The following is a 21810-nucleotide window of genomic DNA, read 5'->3' on the forward strand; positions in this document are numbered from 1 at the left end:
CTCGCCCGTCCTTCCCTGCTGGACCCTCCCACCTGCCGAGACCCCAGGGCCAGGCCTTCACCCTGCACAGCTCTGGGCCTGGGGATGTCATGGCTGCCTGGTCCCCCACCCGGGCGGCCCCCTCCCTCACCCGCATCCCCTGCGGGGCGCCAGATGGCCCTGACCCATCACTGTCTTGCCGTCTCCCTCGGGGGCAGCTCATCTGCTCCTGTGTCTCCCACTGAGGACCCCACATTACCCCTAGGTGCCCAGCCCCTGCTCACACCCCTGCTGACTGTGACTCTGAAATTTGGGGACGGCTGCCCTATGACCCTGCCACCCCCAGCTCCTTGGTGTCACCAACCCTCATGCTGAAATGGATGAGCCAGTGGGAGGTGTTTCTCAATCACAGACACGCGGCCTGACGGTGTGTAACGAGACCCCACACAAGTTCTGATGATAGCTGAGGGTGAAATGTATGTTCCGGTGCCACTTTTTGGTATTTTAACCGTTTCTTTTCCCTTTCATGTGAGAGGTTTGCCTCTTCTGTTTCACTCACGTGCTGGTTGACTTTTTCTCAGGTTCTCTCCACATTCATCTCTGAGGGAGTGTGCTTTGCTTCCTGTCCTGAAAAGTCCCTCTGGCTTTATTCTTTACCTCACTGAAGGTCAGGGCTTGCCGTCCTGGTTGGAGCAGGCCTGTGGCCCTGTGGTCGCTCTGCCTGGGGTTTTCTGTCAATCAGGGCCTGTTTGGGCTGCTGAGACGATCCTGGCTTGTTTCCACTCATCCGTCAGGTGCTGCCGCCCGTTGACTGGGGTTTAAGAGTGATGTCGCTCACACTTGGAGCTGCCCCATCGTGGGGTGCAGCCCACTCTGTCCCTGGGGCCCCCTTCCCGTTAGAATGTGTGGAGTTGGTTCAACTGTCCTCGCAGAGAGTCCGACATGACTTAGCAACTGAACAAGAACAGCAGCAAGAGGAAGGGAGCCCAGCTTTCAGCTGGTGAGCTTCTAGCTCCACTTTGGAAAAAGAAAGACAAGATGGAGACAAGCATAGCCATCACCCTGAGGAGTATGAAGGCAGCAATGGAGATTTTTAATGACAGAGAAGTTGGTGTCCACACTGGAGCTACCACAAGGCTGGCATTCGGAGGGAAGCTGCTGGAGACCATCACTGTCTTTGCAATTCAGCGACCCCACAGGCAGGTCAGACGAGTGGCCTCTGCTTGCAGCTCACTCCTGATGTCCGGGGTTAAGTCTGGGGTTACAGTTGCATTTGCCCACTCAGGCGGCTGTAACAGAGTATTATGGATGTAGTGCGAACAACAGACATTTATTGTCTCCCGTCCTGGAGGCTGGAATCCAAGACCCAGGTGTGGGCAGGACTTGTCCCCCTGAGGCCTCTCCCCTTGGCCTGTGGATGGCCGTCTCCTGCCTGTGTCCTTGCTTGGCCACCCTGTGTGTGTGGGTCTCTATATCCTGATCCCCTCTTCCCACAAGGACACTGGGTCTATTGGATCAGGACCCACCCGAATGGCCTCATTTAACTCAATCACCTGTTCAAAGACCTTGCCTCCAAAGGCAGGCCTGCTCAGAGGTGCCGGGGGCAGGGCTTCCACACATGCGTCTGAGGGGCAGACTCTGAGCATCACACCAGCCAAAGGCATGCGGCCCTTTGTGTGAAAGTGGTAGACTGGCACCCCCACGGTTCTGGGGCTGAGCTCCCTCCACGGTTCTGGGGCTGAGCTCCCTCCACGGTTCTGGGGCTGAGCTTCCCCCACGGTTCTGGGGCTGAGCTTCCCCCACGGTTCTGGGGCTGAGCTTCCCCCACGGTTCTGGGGCTGAGCTTCCCCCACGGTTCTGGGGCTGAGCTTCCCCCACGGTTCTGGGGCTGAGCTTCCTCCACGGTTCTGGGGCTGAGCTCCCGGGCAGAACATGACCTGTCTGAGGGCTGGAACACTTGCACCTACAGCTCCTGGGGAAAGGACATGCATTTGGAACATGAGTTGGGACCTGGCTTAGTGTGTAGGTGGTGCCCACAGGCCGAGCAGACCCTCTCCTAACTGGCCGTGTCCTGGTGTCCTGCGCTAAGCCAGGGCTCCCAGAATGAAGCCTCTCCCAAGTTCCTGTTAGGGCATGTCTGTCAAGGGGAGGGTTTGTGATCCATATGGTGATGGCTGGAGCTGGAGGCATGGTGCAGACTTTCAGGGACTGAGCACAGACGTGGGCGGGATGAGATGACACGCTCAGACACGTCTATGCACGAGTCAGTACACGAGTGTCCCTTCAGGCATCGATGCCTCGATCCGAGTATCTTGGAGGTCGTTGGTGTTTATTTACTGGACACGCTCCACCATTGCTTCGGACATGCCAGCCGCAGCTGTGAGTGTTTGGGATCACCTGAATTTCTCAAACAGCAGAGAACCTTTGCGGTTCACGCTACTTCTGTGTTATTCCCACGTCTGCCCCCTTTGCCCTGGGATCACTAGATCTTCCCTGTTTACACCTCGGCCTCCCTCGTCCAGGGGGTGCGTCTGCCCAGGTGAGCTGTTACCTCTGATCAGCCTGAGAGGCAGTGCGGTTCTGAGATTCCAGCCTGGACAAGAGCAGTGGCGGGGCGCGGATGTGGCCTTGGATCTGTCATCCCAGGGACAGACGTTGACTGCGGAACGGTGAAAGTGCCTGAGTTTGACCCCGACTCTGACCGTGACCCCAAGCCTAACCCTTCCGATCTCATCTACCCCATAGACACACAGGCTCCTCTTTAGTGGGGAAGACTTTTACTTTGAAAAATACTCTGACAGTAGGTAAGGGTTACCTTCCGGAAGGTTCAGTTACTCAAGAAATGCCTGCCTCCAGGCCGTGTGTGAAGCATTTCAGGGGCGCATCAGGTGAGCCGGTGACGCAGGCCTGGGGATTGCCGGGCCTTGTAATGCTCCTTCACTGGTGCAGGTGCGCGCCCAGCACGGATGGGGACAGAGAGAACTTTCCTGTAGAGGATTCAGTTGGCGGAGGCAACTCACCGTGTTACGGGGCGGGTGGAGGGTGTTCAGGAGGGTGGGACGCGGCCGGGGAAGGGGTGCGAGCGGTCACAGGACCGTCGGTCGGGCGCCCTCTCCCCTGACCTCCGAGTCTCTGTAACAGATAGGGCTGAGCTCACCCGCCCCCTCCCGCCGGCAGGAGGAATGCGCCCACAAAACTTCCGCTTTGTGGAACTCTGTTTCTGGGGTCCGTCTGCCTCTGAGGGCAGCTTCAAGGTCTGTAAGGGCTCTGTGCCCGACTCCGCTTCCCTCCTACGAGCCCTTGGCCCTGTCTGCGGTAGCTGCCTCCCCTCGGGTCGCCGCGCTAGCCCCGCCTCTGCGCTGCCCCCGGCCCCGCCCGGCGTCTTCGGGGTGGGTAGGGAGACCAGGGGCGTTTCTCCCCCTCCCTCGGGGTCTCGGCTTGAGTCTGGGCTCTCTCCCCGGCTCTGCGCCTGGCCTCCCAGCGCAGGGGTGGGCCGGCTCCCCGCGCCGGTTCTGGGGGCCTCGCTGACTGGTTCCCGCCCCTCAGGCCTCTCAGCTTCAGGGATGTGAAATGAACGCCCTTTGTGGTGAGAAAGGAAGCAGAGGAGAAGAGGAAAGGCTCACCCTGTGACCAGGAAAGCTGCAATCACAGGAGAGGGGCGGGACCTCCCGGGAGGGCGGTGGGCAGGGGCGGGGTGCGGCCAGGACCCCCTCCCCGCCACCCAAGCACCTGGCGTCTCAGGCCCCGTGACCCTGCTGTAATGTCTGCTGGTCCCACTGAGACCCCACAGGCTGCAGCCGTGGGCCCCGGGCTAGGCCGGGGGAGCACCGCGGTCAGGACCCTGCCTCTTGCTGATAAGGAGGCCGCTGGGTCCCTCGGAGGGGCAGGCTGGGCGCTGTCATTCTCCTAGGCTCGTGCTTCTCCTCTCGGCACTTCCCTCTGTTACCTGTTTATGAATCTTGTCTCCCCCCCCCGCCCGCGCGCCAAGCCAAGCCCAGGCAGCATCTCAGGGAGGGGGTGAGGCCACCGGTTACCACAGTCACAGTACCCGCATCTCAGCTCAGCGGCCATGGTGACTAGCAACAAGATGACGTCATGACCTCTGACCCCTCAGCAGGAGGCTCTGCGTTGGAGGGACTTGGAGAGTTGCTGACGTCAGTGCGCGGTGGTCAGGCTAACTGCCCTGGAAGTGAGCCTGGGGCCCTGAAGGAAGGGGGAGCGGGGATCCCTGGCAGCCCTGAGCTGTAGACCCTGTCCTTGCCCACTTCCCGGTCATGCCCCCACACCCCCCCAGATAAGGGGCTGGACCTGGGCCTGTTCTTACTTCCCCCGCTCATGAGGCTCATCAGGGGCTCATCTCAGCCCCCAAGAGCCAAGGTCAGCAGATGGGGGACACAGTGCTGCCTTTTACTGGTGAGTACATGTCAAATGATCGATGATGATTAAGTGCTTACAACAAATGCCCGGAGGATGGAGCGGCTGTCTGTGGGGCGTGTCCTCCGGCTTCAGGGGAGGAAGGCCCATCCCCGTCTCCCCTTCTTCTGGCCGGTCCCGCGTCTGTTTATGAGCTTTGCACCTCCTCCAGGCGCTGGCGTTTGTCACCTCCATGCAACACGATACTGCACGCTAATCCGCACCTAGTGTGCTAATTTGTGCAGTTTTTAAAAAGAATTGTCTGCTCATGTCCTCTGCCCGTTTTCCACTGAGGATTTGTCTTTGCTTCACACTTGCGCACGTGATAATAAACACCTGCTTCAGGGCAGCCCACGACACTGCATTTGATGGTGAAACTCTTTAAACTTTAAATTTCAAGTTGATGGTGACAGGAGCACACGTGCTGCCCTGCTGATCTTGTCACTCAAGGAGAACAGGGTTTCTGGGGGCAATTGCCAAGTGAATACTGAGTGTCTTCGTGCATTTGAACTACCCCTGCATCCAAAAAGATTTGAGCCGGTTTTTGATAAAATGCTCCTGTAAATAACTACACGAAAATAGAAATGCATACTGAAAATTACTAGAGAGGGTGAGAAGATGCTGACATCAAAACCATGCCAGAAGCAGGTTCCTGCAGCTGACGTTCAGTTTAGTTCTAAAGTTTTTATTTATCAAGGCAAAGACACGTCATCTTCAAATGCAAGTGCATTCATTTCTAAATTTGTTGCACCAACTAAGCTTCAGCCTAATTCTCCTAAAGACTGGGAAAGTAATCTTCATCCTTCTAGAAAGTATCAGAACCACCATGCTCTCTGGTGTTTAACTTTTTCCAGGCAACACAGCTCGCTGTGCCCTCTGGCAGCCCTCTGGCTTCATCTGACCTGAGCAGGCACACTGGTTCTTCAAGGGTGATTTTGTTTCTATTTATTTGTGGTTATATTATGTTGGCTTGAAGCACTGAGCAGAACTCCTGGGACAATTAAGCCACATTCATTAAGAAAGATTTAGCTGAGTCAACAATATTCTTATTTGGGCTCCAAAAGAATGCAGACTACAGCACTATGTAGAAAAGGCTGAAATCAGGATCTTCTAACAGGAATACTTGCACAAATGGTTGGCAATTTTTTTTTTTACTAAGAATGAGAATGCGTGGCCTGTGTTGCTGCATATTGTATGTTAATTATCACCCCCCCTTTTTTTTTAACTAAAAATGCCTGATTGTTAATGAAAGTAAAGAGACAAGACCCTTGGGTGTTATTAATGGCTCTGAAGAACACATAATCTGTTGGTGTGCTTACATTTTAAAGATCAAAATTTATAATGAAAGCAGGTAAGAAAAGAGGAATATTCTTGTTTATCCAATTAAAGCAATTTCTCTTTTTTGTGTTTAACTATCACAGGGGTCAAACCCTATGGTTTTTCCCAGTAGTCATGTACAGATGTGAGACTTGGCCTCTAAAGAAGGTTGAACACTGAAAATTGATGCTTTTGAACTGTGGTGTTGGAGAAGACTCTTGTACAGCAAGGAGATCAAACCAGTCAATCCTAAAGGAAATCAATCCTGAATATACATTCGAAGGACTGATGCTAAAGCTCCAATACTTTGGCCACCTGATGGGAAGAGCTGACTCATTGGAAAAAACCCTGATGCTGTGAAAGACTGAAGGCAGGAGAAGGGGACCATAGAGGAGGAGATGGTTGGATGGCATCACTGGCTTAATGGACATGAACTTGAGCAAACTCTGGAAGATGGTGAAGGACAGGGAAGCCTAACATGCTGCAGTTCATGGGGCTGCAGAGTCAGACATGACTCAGCAACTGAACAAGGGTCAGTAAACTATGAATCCTGGCCTGAACGAGTCCATCGGTGTTTGTGTAAATAAAGCTTTATTGGCACTCAGCCATGCTTGTTGGTCGTATCACCTGTGCTACTATGAGCTTGAAGGGAAGACCTAGGCTGCTGTGACCGAGACCAAATGGACCTGGAGAAGAAGGAGTTTATGTCTGGCCCTTTGCAAGAAACCGCACTGCCACTGCTTCATCATGTACCTTTCATGGCTAATCTAGGATTTTCCAGCACTTACCCTGGTCTAGCGCTGGAAATACCAAGGTGAGGGAAAGCCCCTCACGGGCTCCCTCAGGCCCTGAGAGACACGGTCAGACCCCTCCTACATGAGGCTGAGCGCAGCGGTGGTGAGCATGAGGAGCCGAGGGGCCTGGATGGCACAGAGGGCTGGCGGGCTAGGGGGGGCTGGGGGCACCTCTGCTTAGTTGCAGGATGAGCAGGTGTTCTCCAGAAGACGATACTCGCTGGAGCAGGATGCCCTAGTGTCTACAGCTCTGGGGACAGGAGAGACCCTGGGGCACTCGAGGAGTGGAAGAGCGGAGCTGGAGCCTGGAGACAGCCGAACACAGGGCAGGACAGAGCTGGTAAAGGCTGGGGCTGAGTCCCACAGAGCCCGCTGATCATGGGGAAGACATTATTCAGACCAAAAGGAAGTCATGGAAGGTTTTTAGGTGCAGGCCTGATGTGATAAAGCATCACTTTGAAGCCTTACTCCTAGCTGCAGTGAGAAGAGTGAATGGCAGTTCATGAGAGCTGATGCGGGTGGGTCATTTTCTACTGCAGTAGTCCAGGCAGGAGGACATCATATCCTGGACTATCAGCAGGCATGGAGCTGCAGAGAGAGGATGACTCTTTCTACTCACGCCTCCCTCCATCCTTTCATCATCCACATACCCATCTACGAATCCATGAACCCACCCACCAACCACCCTCTGTCTACCCATCCACCCATCCAGCTGTTCATACTTTCACCACCACCCACCCACCATACTTCCATCTACCCACCCATCATCCATCTACACTCATCCATCCATCCACCCTCCACCCACCCACCCACCCACCCATCTATCCCCTAGTGCCAACCAGGTCCTCCCACATGAGCTGCTCACATCCACCCCACATGGCCCTGGCACAGGGCCATGCACGTTGGTAGTGGGCGAAGGGGCTGAGGAGGTGGTAGAGACCCAGAGGCTGGTGCTGGCCCATCACGGCCTGGGTGGTGTCTGGGGTCAGACTGGAGTGGCCGGAGCCTACCCCTCTGAGGTCAGCCTCTGTGCAGTCCCTGTGGGCATGTGTACTGCAGAAATACAGACCCAGGGCTGACCCCGTTGTCAGAGGCAGCAGGAAATAGGGTGTATCAGAACCAATAGGCTCTACTGTCTATTATCTATCAATTATCTATTATCTGTCTAGAGACTGATTTATGTTAAGGAAATAGCCCACACAACTGTAGGGCTGGCAAGTAAGAAATCTGCAGGGAAGACCAGCAGCTGGAGACCGGGAACAAGCTGATGCTGTAGTTGGAGTCTGAGGCTGTGATTGGGCACAGGCCCCTCTTCCTTGGGGAAGCTCAGTGTTTCCTCATAAGGCCTTCAGCTGACTCGAGGAGGCCACCACGTTATGGAGGATGACCTGCTCTACTCAAAGTCTGCAGACTTAATTTTCAATTCCATCTAAAAACATCTTCATGGTGACATCTAGGTGGTGTTTGACGCCAAATAGTACTGTGGAGCTATGGTCTGAATGTTCATGTCCACCCAAATTCATATGTTGGACTCCTAACCCCCAGAGTAATAGTGTCAGGAGGTGAGGACTTGGGGAGGTGATGGGTCATGAGGGTGGGGCCCAGTGGATGGGGTTAGTGCCCTTAGAAAAGAGACCCCAGGGAGGTTACTGGGAGAGGTCAGCATCTGCAACTGTGAGGCCAGCCTTCGCAGGAACCCAACCAGGTCAGCACTTTAATCTCAGACATCCAGCCTCCAGATTGTGAGAATTAACTGCTGTTTATAAATATCTAGCGTATATAACTTCCCATAGAAAGACACACAGCCTAGCCAAGGTGACATAAAATGAACCATCAGGTATGGGCTTAATTGCCACCTGATTTTTACATTTTCCCAACTGATCAAGAGTTTTCTTTGGGCTAGATTTGTTCTTCAGCCTGAGGTTGGTGCCTTGGCGGGGACACATCAGTGAAGTGTGAGTGTGAATGACAGGCGGGGGTGGGCGGTCCAGCCCTGCAGCCACGGTTCTTCATGGTGATGCTCTCTTCCAGGGCTGACCTCTGAGCTCTTGGCTACCACCTATGGCCAGCACAGGGCGAGGGGAGGGGACAGCCCGAGCACAGGCCCACCTGCCTGCATGGGGTGGAAGGGGGCCTGGAGGTGTGTAGCTGGGCCACACTGTCCTGTTCAGAACATCTCACCCCAGTGGTGCCTCTGCAGCCCCTGTGGAACAGTGCAGATCCCAGAAGTTATAGACGTATTTTGTAGCAGTGACATTTAGAAAGTAGGAGGCATTTAGCTTGTGCTCACAAAGAGAAGATGCTTTATTGTTGATGATTATCTGTTCTCCTTTTTTTTGCCAAGAAATAAAATAGGAAATTATTAAAACCTTTCCAGTTTTTTATTTTATCTGAGGATTCATCTGTGAAGAAATACTGAATAAATTGTCTTTGCAACCAAAGGAAAGACTTCTTATCTCCTTGCATTTGGAGTAATTACCCTGTGTCTTGCATTATGGTACTAGGAAATGGACCAGAAAGTATGCTGATTGAATATCATTTTAAAAACAAGCTCATAGGATGTGTTTGGCACCCAGCTCTGCTCACTGAAGCAGTTCGGCAGGAGGGACAGGACCTCCTGAAGGGTGGGGAGTCGTGGCTGGCGCCTGGGACGGCCACATGCAGACAGGGGTTCTGGTGGGAAGGTTTCCTGAGGCTCTGGTTCCACTGCCATGGACAAGGCTGGGAGCCTGGGAGCTCAGAGTAGATCCTCGCGGCCCTGGCTCTTAAGCCAAGAGGCACAGAAGCACAGAGACAGAGAGAATGAGACAGAGACAGGGAGAGGGACTCCTGGAGGCTCTGTAACCAGGAGAGTGATCCCATTTGTGGGGCTCCACCCACACGACCTCACCACCTCCCCAAGGCCCCACCTCCTGACAGCATGGCACTGGGGATTCCGGACAACCCTGTCCAGCACAGCACAGCTGCGTGTCCGGTGACTCCTGCTGCCCTTGCCCAAGGCATGGTTAGAGCCCAGGTGGAGAGGGAGCCAAGGCAGAGGAAGGCACAGCCCTGTCCCCAAGCTCACGCACGTCTGCCTGTGTCCCCAGGGAAGCGAGGACCATGTCTCATCTCAGTTTGCTCAGTTTGGAATCTGAGATCACATAATTAAAAGCAGAAAAGCAGATGGTATACACGGAGATGTCAAGGGCTTCCCCCGCGGCTCAGATGGTAAAGAATCTGGCTGCAATGCAGGAGACCCAGGTTCAATCCCTGGGTCAGGAAGATCCCCTGGAGAAGGGAATGGCAACCCACTCCAGTATTCTTGCCTGAGTTCCATGGACAGAGGAATCCATGAGGATACAGTCCGTGGGGCCGCAAGAGTCGAATAAAACTGAACCACCACCCCACCACACCAAGATTTCACCTTTATTACACAGTTGAGGGTGAGGGTCTCTCAAAGGAAAAATATATGCAAAGATATATCTGACTTAAATGAAACTATCTTTTGTTTTCAGGGTAAAAAATGTGAGGTTCAAAACATGCCTGAATTCACATCTGTAAGATCTCTTTTGAGACCTCAGTTTTTCTTGATTATTAAAGCTGTCACTTTAAACAAAGAATTGAGCAAGAGATAAAAATTGAAATTTTGCCCACAGGGAAGTAAAAGCACTCTGAAAAGGATTAAGGGAATCTTCTCTTCACACTTTGCTCTATTAGGGGCCAGGCGCAGGTGTCTGCTTCTGTGTGCGGGGTGGCTCTGCCTGCGGTCCGGCTCTGCCTAGCGCAGCGGTGTGGCCCGGGCAGCCCAGGCTGGAGAACGGGGCTGCAGGGGCTGCAGGGGCTGCAGGGGCTGTGGGGGCAGGCCGGTAGGTCGGCCTCACCACTGGGACAGAGACCCTGACTCCCGGAGACAGGACAAGAATCGAGTCACTTGAGAGGCGACCAGCTTGGGAGCGGGGGCCCAGGACTCAAAGCAGGGGAGGCAGGCAGCTCCCCCTCATGAGGGGCTACGGGCAGCGGCCCCGAGGGGGGTCACCGGGGCTCCTGCCCGGCCTCACACCCTGCGTTCAACCCCGAGGAAGCTGGGGGGCTGCCTTCCCTGCGTGTGCATGGCCGCCACCCTCTCCCGGCCCCGCCCCCACGGCCGGGCTGTCCCCCTGGGGACGAGGCGGGGGTCCACTGCGCATGGCCGCCTCCTCCCGGGACAGGCCTTCACCTGGTAGGGACCAGCCAGCTGGCTTCTCCAAAGCCCCCAGGTGGGCTGGGACTGCTCCCACCCGGGACAGGGGGGTGGGGAAGGGAGGACCCCGGCTGGACCATGCAGCCACCTTGTCACTTCAGTTCTGTAAAGACTCTCCCAGACTCGGAGGCTGTGGCCTGGCCTGGGATCTCCGTTGTGCTCCTGGACTCACCTGGAGCCTGACCACGGATGCTGGGTCCCCCCAGGCTGGGCCCACAGGTGGGCGCTCTGGGTGAGACCCGCTGGTGTGGAAGGGATGGGGAGGAGCAGAGTGCAGAGCGGCCTGGGTCCTTACTTGCCGGGGGCTCACGCTAGTGTGTAAAGGCACACTGGTCACTTCCTAGGCCTGTGGAGAATCGTAGGGAAAATCCCGCACCTTGGCAGCTGGTGCTTCTCTAACTGAGTCTGCAAAGGGACCTCACAAGGCCCTTCGGGCGGAATTCCTTTCTGCTTCTCCAGCAACTACTCCACGTGGCCAGGCTGCCCCACTCCCAGGTCTACTCCTGACTCAGGCAGCGCAGAAGCCAGTCTCTCCTCTCACAAAGGCAACCGTCTGACCCACTGGCTCCATTCCTCAGCCTCCAAAAGCCTGCAAGCTTTTCGTCCCTGGCATGCGAGGGCGTTTCTGTCTCCTTCTCAAGGATACCTGTCCCACATCCTTGCCCACCTTCCCCCCATGCTTCTACCATGGCTGATTCACATTCTGTCTCTAATTGCACTTTCCAGTTGTTCGGTCGCTGAGTCCTGTTCAACTCTTTGCCACCCCGTGGACTGCAGCACACCAGACTTCCCTGTCCTTCACTGATTCTGGAGTTTGCTCAAACTCATGTTCACTGAGTGGGTGATGCCATCCAACCATCTCATCCTCTGTCGTCCCCTTCTCCTCCTGCCCTCAATCTTTCCCAGCATCAGGGTCTTTCCCAATGAGTCAGCTCTTTGCATCAGGGGGCAAAAGTACTGAAGTTTCAGCTTCAACATCAGTCCTTCCAATGAATATTCAGGGTTGATTTCTTTAGAATTGACTGGTTGGATCTCCTTGCTGTCCAAGGGACTCTCAAGAGTCTTTTCCAGGACTAAAGAATCGAAAACATCTATTCTTCAGTGCTAAGCCTTATTTATGGTCTAGCTTTCACATTCATACATGACTACTGGAAAAACCATAGCTTTGACTATATGGACTTTAGTCAGCAAAGTGATGTCTCTGCTTTTTAATATGCTATCTAGGTTGGTCATAGCTTTTCTTCTAAGCAGCAAGGGTCTTTTAATTTCATGGCTGCAGTCACCACCTGCAGTGATTTTGGAGCCCAAGAAAATAAAGTCTGTCACTGTTTTCATCGTTTCCCCATCTATTTGCCATGAAGTGATGGGACCAGATGCCATGATCTTAGTTTTCTGAATGTTGAGTTTCAAGCCAACTTTTTCACTCTCCTCTTTCACTTTCATCAAGAGGCTCTTCAGCTCCTCTTCAATTTCTGCCATTATTGTGGTGGTCATCTGCATATCTAAGATTATTGATATTTCTACCAGAAATCTTGATTTCAGCTTGTGCTTCATCTAGTCTGGCATTTCGCATGATGCACTCTGCATATAAGTTAAATAAACAAGGTGACAATATACAGCCTTGACGTACTCTTTTCCAATTTGGAACCAGTTTGATGTTCCATGTCTGGTTCTAACTGTTGCTTCTTTTTTTTTTTTTTTTGGTGTAGAACATTTATTTATTTATTCCATGGAACACTCGAAGTTTAGATCAGTGGGAATTTTAATCAAAGAATTGTACATTTTCTTCCTACATATATCGCTTTGTATTAGGAAATGACATTGTGATCCATTTCACTACAGTATTACAAAATATTTATAAGAAAATATTAAAAATAACTCAAACATGAAAGGCAAGATGGAGGTGAAATAAACTGGCTTTTCCAGAAATCTCTACTCCAGTGCCCACAGCACACAATAAGAGAGCCAAAACAAATAACAAAGTTCCCCTTGATCACAAGTTTCCAAGGAACTAGAGTAGGGGAAGAAATCTCATGAAAACGGTGGTATGAAAGGGGATGGGTGTTATTAGCAGCACTGCTTCAATAACCAATTTATTTTGCGTGAAATATCCTCTCCTTTATATGTAGTAAATTCTGAACAAGGCTAAACTTTAAGATATTCCTTGAAATAAAATTAAAAATGCCCTGACAGTAAAAGCAACTCTTCCACCTAAGCTGAGTAAGAGCCTCTTTCTCCATGAACCACTGATGTGAACAGAAGCCTGATCTAGCATCCAAAGCTGTCACAGCAGCCCTTCCATCTCTTTCATGAAAGCCTCAAAGACGTCGTCCTTAGTCTGCACCGACACGGGAACAGATGGGCCAGATTTGGGTGCTGTTTTGGCAAGAGGCACAGCAGAATCATCCTCCGACTTTCTCTGAGGAGCAGCAGCAATCCCTTTATTCTCCTGACGCACCCGTAGTGCGGTTGGCATGAATCGTGTGATCTCTGCCTTGGGGTGAGTGATCTGTGGCTTGGCACTGATGGCTGCTGTGGCTTTCTTCTTGATGGTGGCTGCGCTTGTGTCATCTGCCTTGGGTAACTGGATCAAGTCGGGCGGAGCACTTAGAACCCCCGGGTTGGGTAAGGGAGCTGGTGGGAAGAGCTCTGGTGGGGCAAGTCCAAGAGGAGGCACCAGAGGTGGGCGCATCATGCCAGGACGGGGTGGAGGGATACCTGGAGGTGCAGTGGGAGGTAGCCGTTGTGGGGGTCCCCGAGGAGGAGGGCCAGGAGGCAGACCTGGGGGCGGACTTGCAGGTAAAAGGCGGGGCAGAGGCCCTCGGAGTCCTGGCATTCCAGGCGGTCTCAGGAACGGAGGAGCTCCTGGAGGTGGTCCAGGTGGCTGTAAAGGTGGAGCAGGTGGCAGTCCAAGCGGAGGTGGTCCTGGCATGGGGGGTGCTTGTATCTGAGATGGAGGAACAGACTATGGAGGGGCTTGCTGCTGGGAAGCTGCAGACGTGCCATGAGAGAGAGATTCCTCCTTATGCTGTTTCTGTGATTGCTTTTCTGCTTCGGAATCATCTGAATCTTCATCATCATCCTCTGAAAATTCCTCAACTCCTCGTCCCTCCTCAGGGATTTCCTGACCTGCCATTAGAAGCATCATGGCTTGGAGAGGAGTCAGCTCCTTCATGTTCTTCTTCTTCTTCCTAGATTTTCCAGGCATATCTGCAAATCGTACACTCAGACCTGATTTTTCCTTCATTGTTGTCTCTCTCAGTGTCATCACGGTGCACAAATTCATCCCCTTCACTTTCTCCACCTGATCTGTCACTGTCGCTGTCATCAGTACTGTCGTCATGCTTAACCTGGTCCATGTCTTCAGGATAGCCATCATCTTCACTGGTGCAGGAAACATCATCGTCATGACCCCGCTGAGCACGTTCAGGACTATATAACCTGTCTTCATCTCGCCTATGAGTGGGAAGATCTAGGGCAAAGCCCACTTTGCGGCCATACATTTATAAGACTTGAGGAGGAGGTGGGCCTGGGGGGGGGACCTGAAGGTTTCCTGCCAGGGGGCAAACGTGGAACACCATGTCCAAGAAGAGGAAGTATAGAAACTGCCTGAGTTGGAGGTCCATAGGTTGAGGTCTTCTTAAGGATGGAGGGTGGCTGGGCCCCAGGAAGTGGAATGTCCTGGACCAAGATGTTGGAAGGAGCATGTGGCATATCCGGCAGAGGAATACTCTTCACTTCCACATGCTGGGCATTCTTGACAGCATCAAAATATTGGCTAAGTTGAGCCCTCTTCTGTTCATATTCTACTTCTAGCTTTCTCAATTCTTTGTAAAAATCTGGATTCTCTTTCTGATAGAGTCATAGAATACATTCAAATGTTTCATGTAGCTTTTTACGCTTGTCTTTCAGCACTTTCTCATTTAACTGTGGCTGCTGCACTGGGTTAAACTCCATTTCATCCAATTTTTCCATGTCCTGGATGCCGAGGTCCAGCCCCGGCTGATCCAGGGTATTCGAAGGGGAGACGGCGTCGGCGACTATTTATTTATTTATTCATCAAAGATATAAAGAATAATAGAATGAGGATAGCTCAGTAGGAAAATTCAGTGGAGAAAAGAAGCTGAGTAGCTTGGTTTACACGGAAAATCAATATAACCCGTGACACCAGGTTAGCTCTGACCACGGAGGCTGCAGGTGCCCTCTCAAATAGCGGAAGGTGCCCCACCTTAGACACATTCTCGAGTGGGTCTTAGAAGCCCAGGCAAATAAATGGTCGCAGAGGATATCCGCGCTCCAGATGGAGACTCAGCTGGAAATTGAGGGGAAGAATGACATGGGGAGACCAAGCTTTGGTGAGCAAGGCCCGTAGCTTTATTTTCAACAGGGGCTTATATACCTTAAGTTACACATAGAGGATAATAGGGGATGCAAAGTCAGCAGTCTTTGATCCTTATCAAAAACCAGGGTTTCTTTCCTGCAAATTTATCATATACAAATGGTTTAGGTGATTTACATCACCTTCTGGCCAGAAGGCTTATTAACATTTTATGACTCTTGACAAAGACTTATCAACAAAGACTTATTTTCTCTAAGAGTAATTATTTTAAGGTTTGGCGCCATCTTCCGAAGATAAAATTGCATTCCTATAGGGCGGATGTGTAATGGGTTTACAACAAAGGAAAGAATTTATTACCTTAAGGGTCTAAAGTTACTAACACCAAGGCCACTACTTATTTTTTCTACATACCAACTATATTAATTAATACACATTCAAGGATACAATTCAGGGGATGTGAAAACTTGGCAACAAGCATTGGCTCATCAATGAAATCTTTTACTAGTTTATTCTGACAGTTTCTAACTCTCTGAGAGGCTCTAAGCTATTTGAATATCTTAAGCTTCCCGTGCCTCTAGAGGCTGGGAGACTATAAACAATCGTATGCATAGCTGTAGGAGTCCGGGTAAACTTGTCAGGTGAGTTAGAGAGCCATCTGAGGGGTTTGGATTTAACACTCCTAATTGCCCAGGAACTTTATGAATTGGAGCTGTAAGTTAACTCTTTGACAGAGAGAGCGAGATGGTGGTGGGGGACAGCCCCCAGTAAAGTCAGAGGTGAGAGCACAAAGCAATAAAGTAGGCAGACTCTGGTTTTTTTGGGGTAGATGCTCGAGAATATCCAGGGGGACTCCTGAGGCTCGATCCCGCCTTTGCGTATGCCGAGCCTCCTTCCTCATGACCTTTGTCACGAGTGGAGTGTCTCTCGCTGGCTCCCGGCACCCGGATAATTGGTTTGGGATCCTTCATCTTTAAAACTGCAGCTCGTACCATCATGCGCTGTTTTTTGTTCTTCTTTAATTCTCTTTTCCGAGCTTCTTTTCTGGCTTGGTCTGTAGGGTTCATAAATTTTCCACTTTTGGTGGATGACGTGGATCTCCGCCCCACGTTGACAAGTTGTTTGATTTACTTGCTTGTTTAAAAAATAAAGCCTAAAACACTCAGGCTTCTGCTGGGCTCCTGCTGGGCTCCTGGGGCTGGGAGAAGTGGGGAGGGGATGATTCTCGGCCCGTTTGACTTCGTAGGGGCCTTCACCTCTGCTTTTCGGTCAACCACCCAACCACCTCCATCTTGAAAGCTCCTAACTGTTGCTTCTTGACCTGCATACAGGTTTCTCAGAAGGCAGGTAAGGTGGTCTGGTATTCCCATGTCTTTAAGAATTTTCCACAGTTTGTTATGATCCACACAGTCAAAGGCTTTAGTGTAGTCAATAAAGCAGATATTTTTCTGGAATTCCCTTGCTGGGAATGGTCCAACGGATGTTGGGAATTTGATCTCTGGTTCCTCTGCCTTTTCTAAATCCAGCTTGTACATCTGAAACCTTTTGGTTCACATACTGTTGAAGCCTAGCTTGGAGGATTTTGAGCATTACTTTGCTAGCATGTGAAATGAGTACAGTTGTGTGGTAGTTTGAACATTCTTTGGCATTGCCCTTCTTTGGGATTGGAATGAAAACTGACCTTTTCCAGTCCTGTGGCCACTGCTGAGTTTTCTAAATTTGTGGCATGTTGAGTGCAGCACTTTTGGGGCATCATCCTTTAGGATTTGAAGTAGCTCAGCTGGAATTCCATCACCTCCACTAGCTTTGTTTGTAGTGATGCTTCCTAAGGCCCACTTGACTTCACACTCCCGGACGTCTGGCTCTAGGTGAGGGACCACACCATCGTGTTTGTTTGGGTCATTAAGACCTTTTTTGTATAGTTCTTCTGTGTATTTTTGCCACCTTTTCTTAATAATTTCTGCTTCTGTTAGATTCATATCATTTCTGTCCTTTTTTGGGCCCATCTTTGCATGAAATGTTCCCTTGGTATCTCTAATTTTCTTTAAGAGATCTCTAGTCTTTCCCATTCGATTGTTTCCCTCTATTTCTTTGCATTGCTCACTTAAGAAGGCTTTCTCTCTCCTTGCTATTCTTTGAAACTCTGCATATAGATGGGTGTATCTTTCCTTTCCTCTTTGCCTTTCACTCCTCTATCTCAGCTATTACTCAGCACTTCTCAGTAAATGTGGGCCTTTGCACAGGACACTTCTTCCCACCCATGTCTCCAGCCACCATCATGGCTGGCATTCTAGCTGACAGCCAGGCCAAGAGCACATCAGTCCATGCCCCTCAGCCCCTGGTTCCGGGTAGAATCTGAGCAGCTCTGGTCCCCAAGCCCCAGCCTCCGTGGGGGATAATGTTCTATATGATGGTCTACACTGCAGGTCCTTGCCTCACTGTGTAGGGCCGTGCCTAAGGTCCTGTTTATAGTCTGGCTCCATGGCCAGCCTGTGTCCACCTTCACAGCTTCATGGATGCTCTCTGGTGTACACACCCACTCACCCACCTGCCACCCACCTTGCTCCTAGCTAAACTCAGGAGGTTTGTGTTTTCTCTGACAATGTCCACTTGAAATATGTATTTGACTTTTAAGGCCTTCAAAGTGATCTTCAAAAGATCACAGACACACATGGGGGAAACACAATGATGACATTTAGCTACTAAATCAAAGTGCAAAGGAAAGGGGGTTTTAGGAAAATTGTCTATCATCCATCTCTCACTCATCATGCACCATCTGCCATCTAACAATCTATTCACCAACTCACCTGCCTACCCACCTCCGCTCCTGACCAGACACCTCTATACACCCACTGGCTCTAATAACTGTGCCAGAGGCTTCTGGATAATTCTGCTCTGATGCTTTCTGCAGCCGGTTATACCCCCACCCCACCCCTGCCCCAACCTCTCCTTGACTTGACATGCTTGAGGGTGTTGGTAGTCCAGGTGTCCAAAGTGCAGGGGAGATGGATGTTGTCCAGAGTCTCCCCTACCCTCTGGGATGGTGGTGCCACCCTAGCTGGAGGCCTTGAGGCACCTCAGGGAGCCTGGCCCCTCTGCAGACAAGCTTCTGTGATGCATCAGGTCCGCTTCCCTTGGGTCAGTCTCACATTCTTTCCGGGGTGTGCAGTTCCTATGGGAAACCGAGCTGAGGGTGAGAGCTCAGCCTCCTGGAAACCCTGGGACAGGAGGTCCAGGCTGAGGCCTGCGCTCAGACACCAGGGTCCCCCAACCATGGAGCCTGCCATGGACAGAGTCCACACCGGTCACCTGCCCTCACCCACAGCAGACTCAGTCAGGAGACAGCGGCCGACGGTCCTGGCAAGGGAGGGCCAGAGGCACAGCCAGACCTAGCCGGGTCTGTTCCTCACCTGCAGGAGAGGCCCATCTGCCTCCCAGGCGGCTCCTGGCATTGCCCAGTATGCTTAGACAGAGCCAGAAAATATGTTCTCAGTTGGAACAGGCTCTATTATTTATGAAGTTCTATTTTATATTTGAAAATCAAAACCTTGGAAAGAAAGCATCCAACAGGGTCTCAGGGTAAACAAGCAGGCCCTCTGATGCCACGCTGTGGGGCCTCAGCTGTGTGGCCAGGGTGAGGCCCCTGGGAGGCAGCAGAGGCCTCGGGAGGTCGGAGAGCCTGCGCTGACATCTGGGTGAGCCTCCCAGGGTCTGTGTTAAAACTAAACACTCCAAGTTAACTTTTGGGACTCATAGCACCCCTCATGGGTAAGGACTTCTGCATTTAATTTATAAAAATTTACTCCTAGTCCTAAATACTACATCAATTTTCTTTACAAAGCGGAAGAAAGCACCTGTGGAGACTGGAGCCAAGTCTGCCGGCCTCCATGTGAGTGTAGCTCTGAGATAACCAACCAGTGTGTCTACAGTGGGGCAGGCTTATCTCCAGGGGGCAGGTGTGTCTACACTAGGTCAGACGCGACTATAGGAGGGCAGGCGTGTCTACATTGGGGCAAGCGCGTCTCCACGAGGGTAGGCAGGTCTCCACAGGGCCAGGTCCTTCCCTTATTTGCTATACATTTTTTCCCAGGAGTTCTGTGTTTGGGGAAAGTTTAAAGCTACATCTTCCAGACAAATGAGAGCCAGGCGAGGTTGGATGCAGCTCCCGGGATGTTGGAAAGCTCCCAGGCCCCGCAGGACCAGCTGAGCTGAGCTGCGCCACAGCGCTGATGGTGGTGCTGCGCTCAGGAGGGAGGTCGCAGTGTGTCCACTGCCAGAAAACCCAGGGCTCCAGGACCACTCTGGCCGCCGTGACCACCCTTGGCACCAAGGAGCCCTGAGCAGGCAGGCGGCAGACAGAGCCACCTGCGGGGGTGTGGCCTTTGGGAAGGAGGTCGACGTCCTCAGGGAGGGGGCTGGCCCTCCGCCGCAGGTCGCCCCGCAGACCCGCAGACTGAGGGTGGAGCGCGAGGAACCAAGGTTCCTGGGGCACCGTGAGCCCCTCCTGCCCTTGGCGCACCCGGTGAGGGGCGCGGAGCGGAGCTGGGGGCACACAAGGGGCCGCGGGGCCCCGCCCCCACCAGGGTCTAATCCCACCTCCACTCCCACCCCTACCCCACCCCCTCACCCACCGGCACAATTCAGATGCCCATTCTGTGTCTAAACTCTGAACCTGCTCCTTCTTCCATCCCTCCTCCCACCTCCCTCAGGCCACCTCCCAAAGACGCCGCGGTCCCTTGAGGGTGGGGTGAGTGGGCCCCCCACGGGCCGCAGCCATGAGGAGGCATTTGGCCTCAGCCGGGAGCCCCTCCAGGTCACACGGAGACCTTCGTGCTTCATCCAGCACGGCGTTTCTCCTGATGTACTCTGCATATAAGTTAAATAAGCAGGGTGACAATATACAGCCTTAACGTACTCTTTTTCCTATTTGGAACCAGTCTGTTGTTCCATGTCCACTTTTAACTGATGCTTCCTGACCTGCATACAGATTTCTCAAGAGGCAGGTCAGGTGGTCTGGTAGTTTCATCTCTTTCAGAATTTTCCACAGTTTATTGTGATCCACACAGTCAAAGGTGTTGACGTAGTCAATAAAGCAGAAATAGATGTTTTTTTTTGAACTCTCTTGCTTTTTCTATGATCCAGCGGATGTTGGCAATTTGATCTCTGGTTCCTCTGCCTTTTCTAAAACCAGCTTGAATATCTGGAAGTTCGTGGTTCACATATTGTTGAAGCCTGGCTTGGAGAATTTTGAGCATTACTTTACTAGCATGTGAGATGAGTGCAATTCTGTGGTAGTTTGAGCATTCTTTGGTATTGCCTTTCTTTGGGGTTGGAATGAAAACTGATCTTTTCCAGTCCTGTGGCCACTGCTGAGTTTTCCAAATTTGCTGACATATTGAGTGCTGGACTTTTACAGTATCATCTTTTAGGATTTGAAATAGCTTTGTAGGACTGGCTGAAGAAGCACAAGCCCTATTTGCTACATAAAAACCAGTATAGACCTAAACATATAAAGATTAAAAAGTGAGAAGGGAAAGATTTCCCCACACAATGAAAATCAAAAGAGGTGGAGTGGCAAATTGTTACATTAAATTTAAAATAACAAAAGATGCTGAAAGTTAAATGACATTTCAGTTGAAGAAGAAAATTCTTAACATATGCACTCAAAAGCATATACCTACAGAGACAGAAAGGAGAAACTGGAGTAACTCAAAAAGAAACACCTACACCAATAAAGATCAAAACAGAAAAACCCTTCACACAAACTGGGATGTAAATTGTGTCTTCAGTACATTGCATCCAAATGGGAATAATTATTAGGTGCATACTTTGCCAGAAGTCAATTTGGGGGTCACTTAGTAAATTTAATAAAATTGTGTATCAAGATCTTTTTGACCAACAGGTGAGCAAAGGTATCAAGTATAGAAAAGAAGCACCAAAAACAATGATGAAGATTACTGGAAAAAAAAGGGGAATAAAGAAATTCATACATGATAGACAGACTAAAGGAAAACTAAAAGCCCCTAACAACAGATAAAGCAATCTCAATAACCAGAAAAAAGCTCAGAGCAAAGAAAGAAATGAAAAGGATTTAAAGTTAAAGGTAATAAAAAATAAAGACAATAATGAAGAAAGTAAATAAACAAAACTATAGTTGAAGATTACAGAAACAATAAGATCACAATGAATAAGGACTATTTTGACATAAATGACAACTTCAGGAGAAAAGGATATGAGTTTAATAAGTTCAACCTCAAAGAATGAAAGACATTCAGAAACTGTTAACAAAAATTACCAAGCTCTGAGACCCACAACTGTGGTGAAACTCTCCTGAAAGAAAAAGGGTGGTCTTTACAGGTGAATTCTTTAGGTCACTTTGAAAGCTTTTAGACTGCATGGGTAGAAACATCTCCTAAAACAAGGCACAATCTGTCCTGGCCAGTGGCCAAAAATTTAGAATATTACAGGCAATACACGGATGAAAATAGATCAAATTCAACAAGAATATAGAACAAAGCCACAAATACACATACTCATCAAGTCTTAAGAGAGGCCACAGATCCTTCAAACAATCTCAACACCCTTTCTGGAGTCAACTACAGCAAGAACCAGAAGAATGAATGCAGGTTGGAAAAGGAAACAGTGGGACAAGAAAGCCTTGAGATGACATCAGATTTATGTTTAAGTTAATGAAGCAAAATGTCCCGGGATAGAAATACAGCAGAAGTTTCTTTTCCAAATTTCCCTTA

General features: G+C 50.9%; 1 protein-coding gene and 2 long non-coding RNA genes across 3 annotated transcripts; 1 reads left to right on the top strand and 2 right to left on the bottom strand.

Annotated features, from left to right (window-relative positions):
- Window positions 1-1049: 1049 nt before the first annotated feature.
- On the bottom strand, window positions 1050-3162 carry LOC112446054 (uncharacterized). Its single transcript, XR_009494059.1, has 3 exons — window positions 2795-3162; window positions 2531-2638; window positions 1050-1268 (listed from the first exon to the last, which is right to left on the bottom strand). It is a non-coding gene; the product is annotated as an uncharacterized lncRNA (long non-coding RNA).
- On the top strand, window positions 2633-6313 carry LOC132344964 (uncharacterized). The gene is made up of 2 exons (XR_009494058.1): window positions 2633-2867; window positions 3157-6313. It is a non-coding gene; the product is annotated as an uncharacterized lncRNA (long non-coding RNA).
- A 6402-nt stretch (window positions 6314-12715) lies between these two features.
- On the bottom strand, window positions 12716-13778 carry LOC783988 (WW domain-binding protein 11-like). Its single transcript, XM_059885309.1, has one exon. The coding sequence runs from the start codon at window positions 13655-13657 to the stop codon at window positions 13010-13012; it is 648 nt and encodes a 215-aa protein (XP_059741292.1). The 5' UTR covers window positions 13658-13778; the 3' UTR covers window positions 12716-13009.
- Window positions 13779-21810: the final 8032 nt, after the last annotated feature.

Source organism: Bos taurus, chromosome 3 (genome assembly GCF_002263795.3).
Source record: "Bos taurus isolate L1 Dominette 01449 registration number 42190680 breed Hereford chromosome 3, ARS-UCD2.0, whole genome shotgun sequence".
NCBI classification, from domain to species: Eukaryota; Metazoa; Chordata; class Mammalia; order Artiodactyla; family Bovidae; genus Bos; species Bos taurus.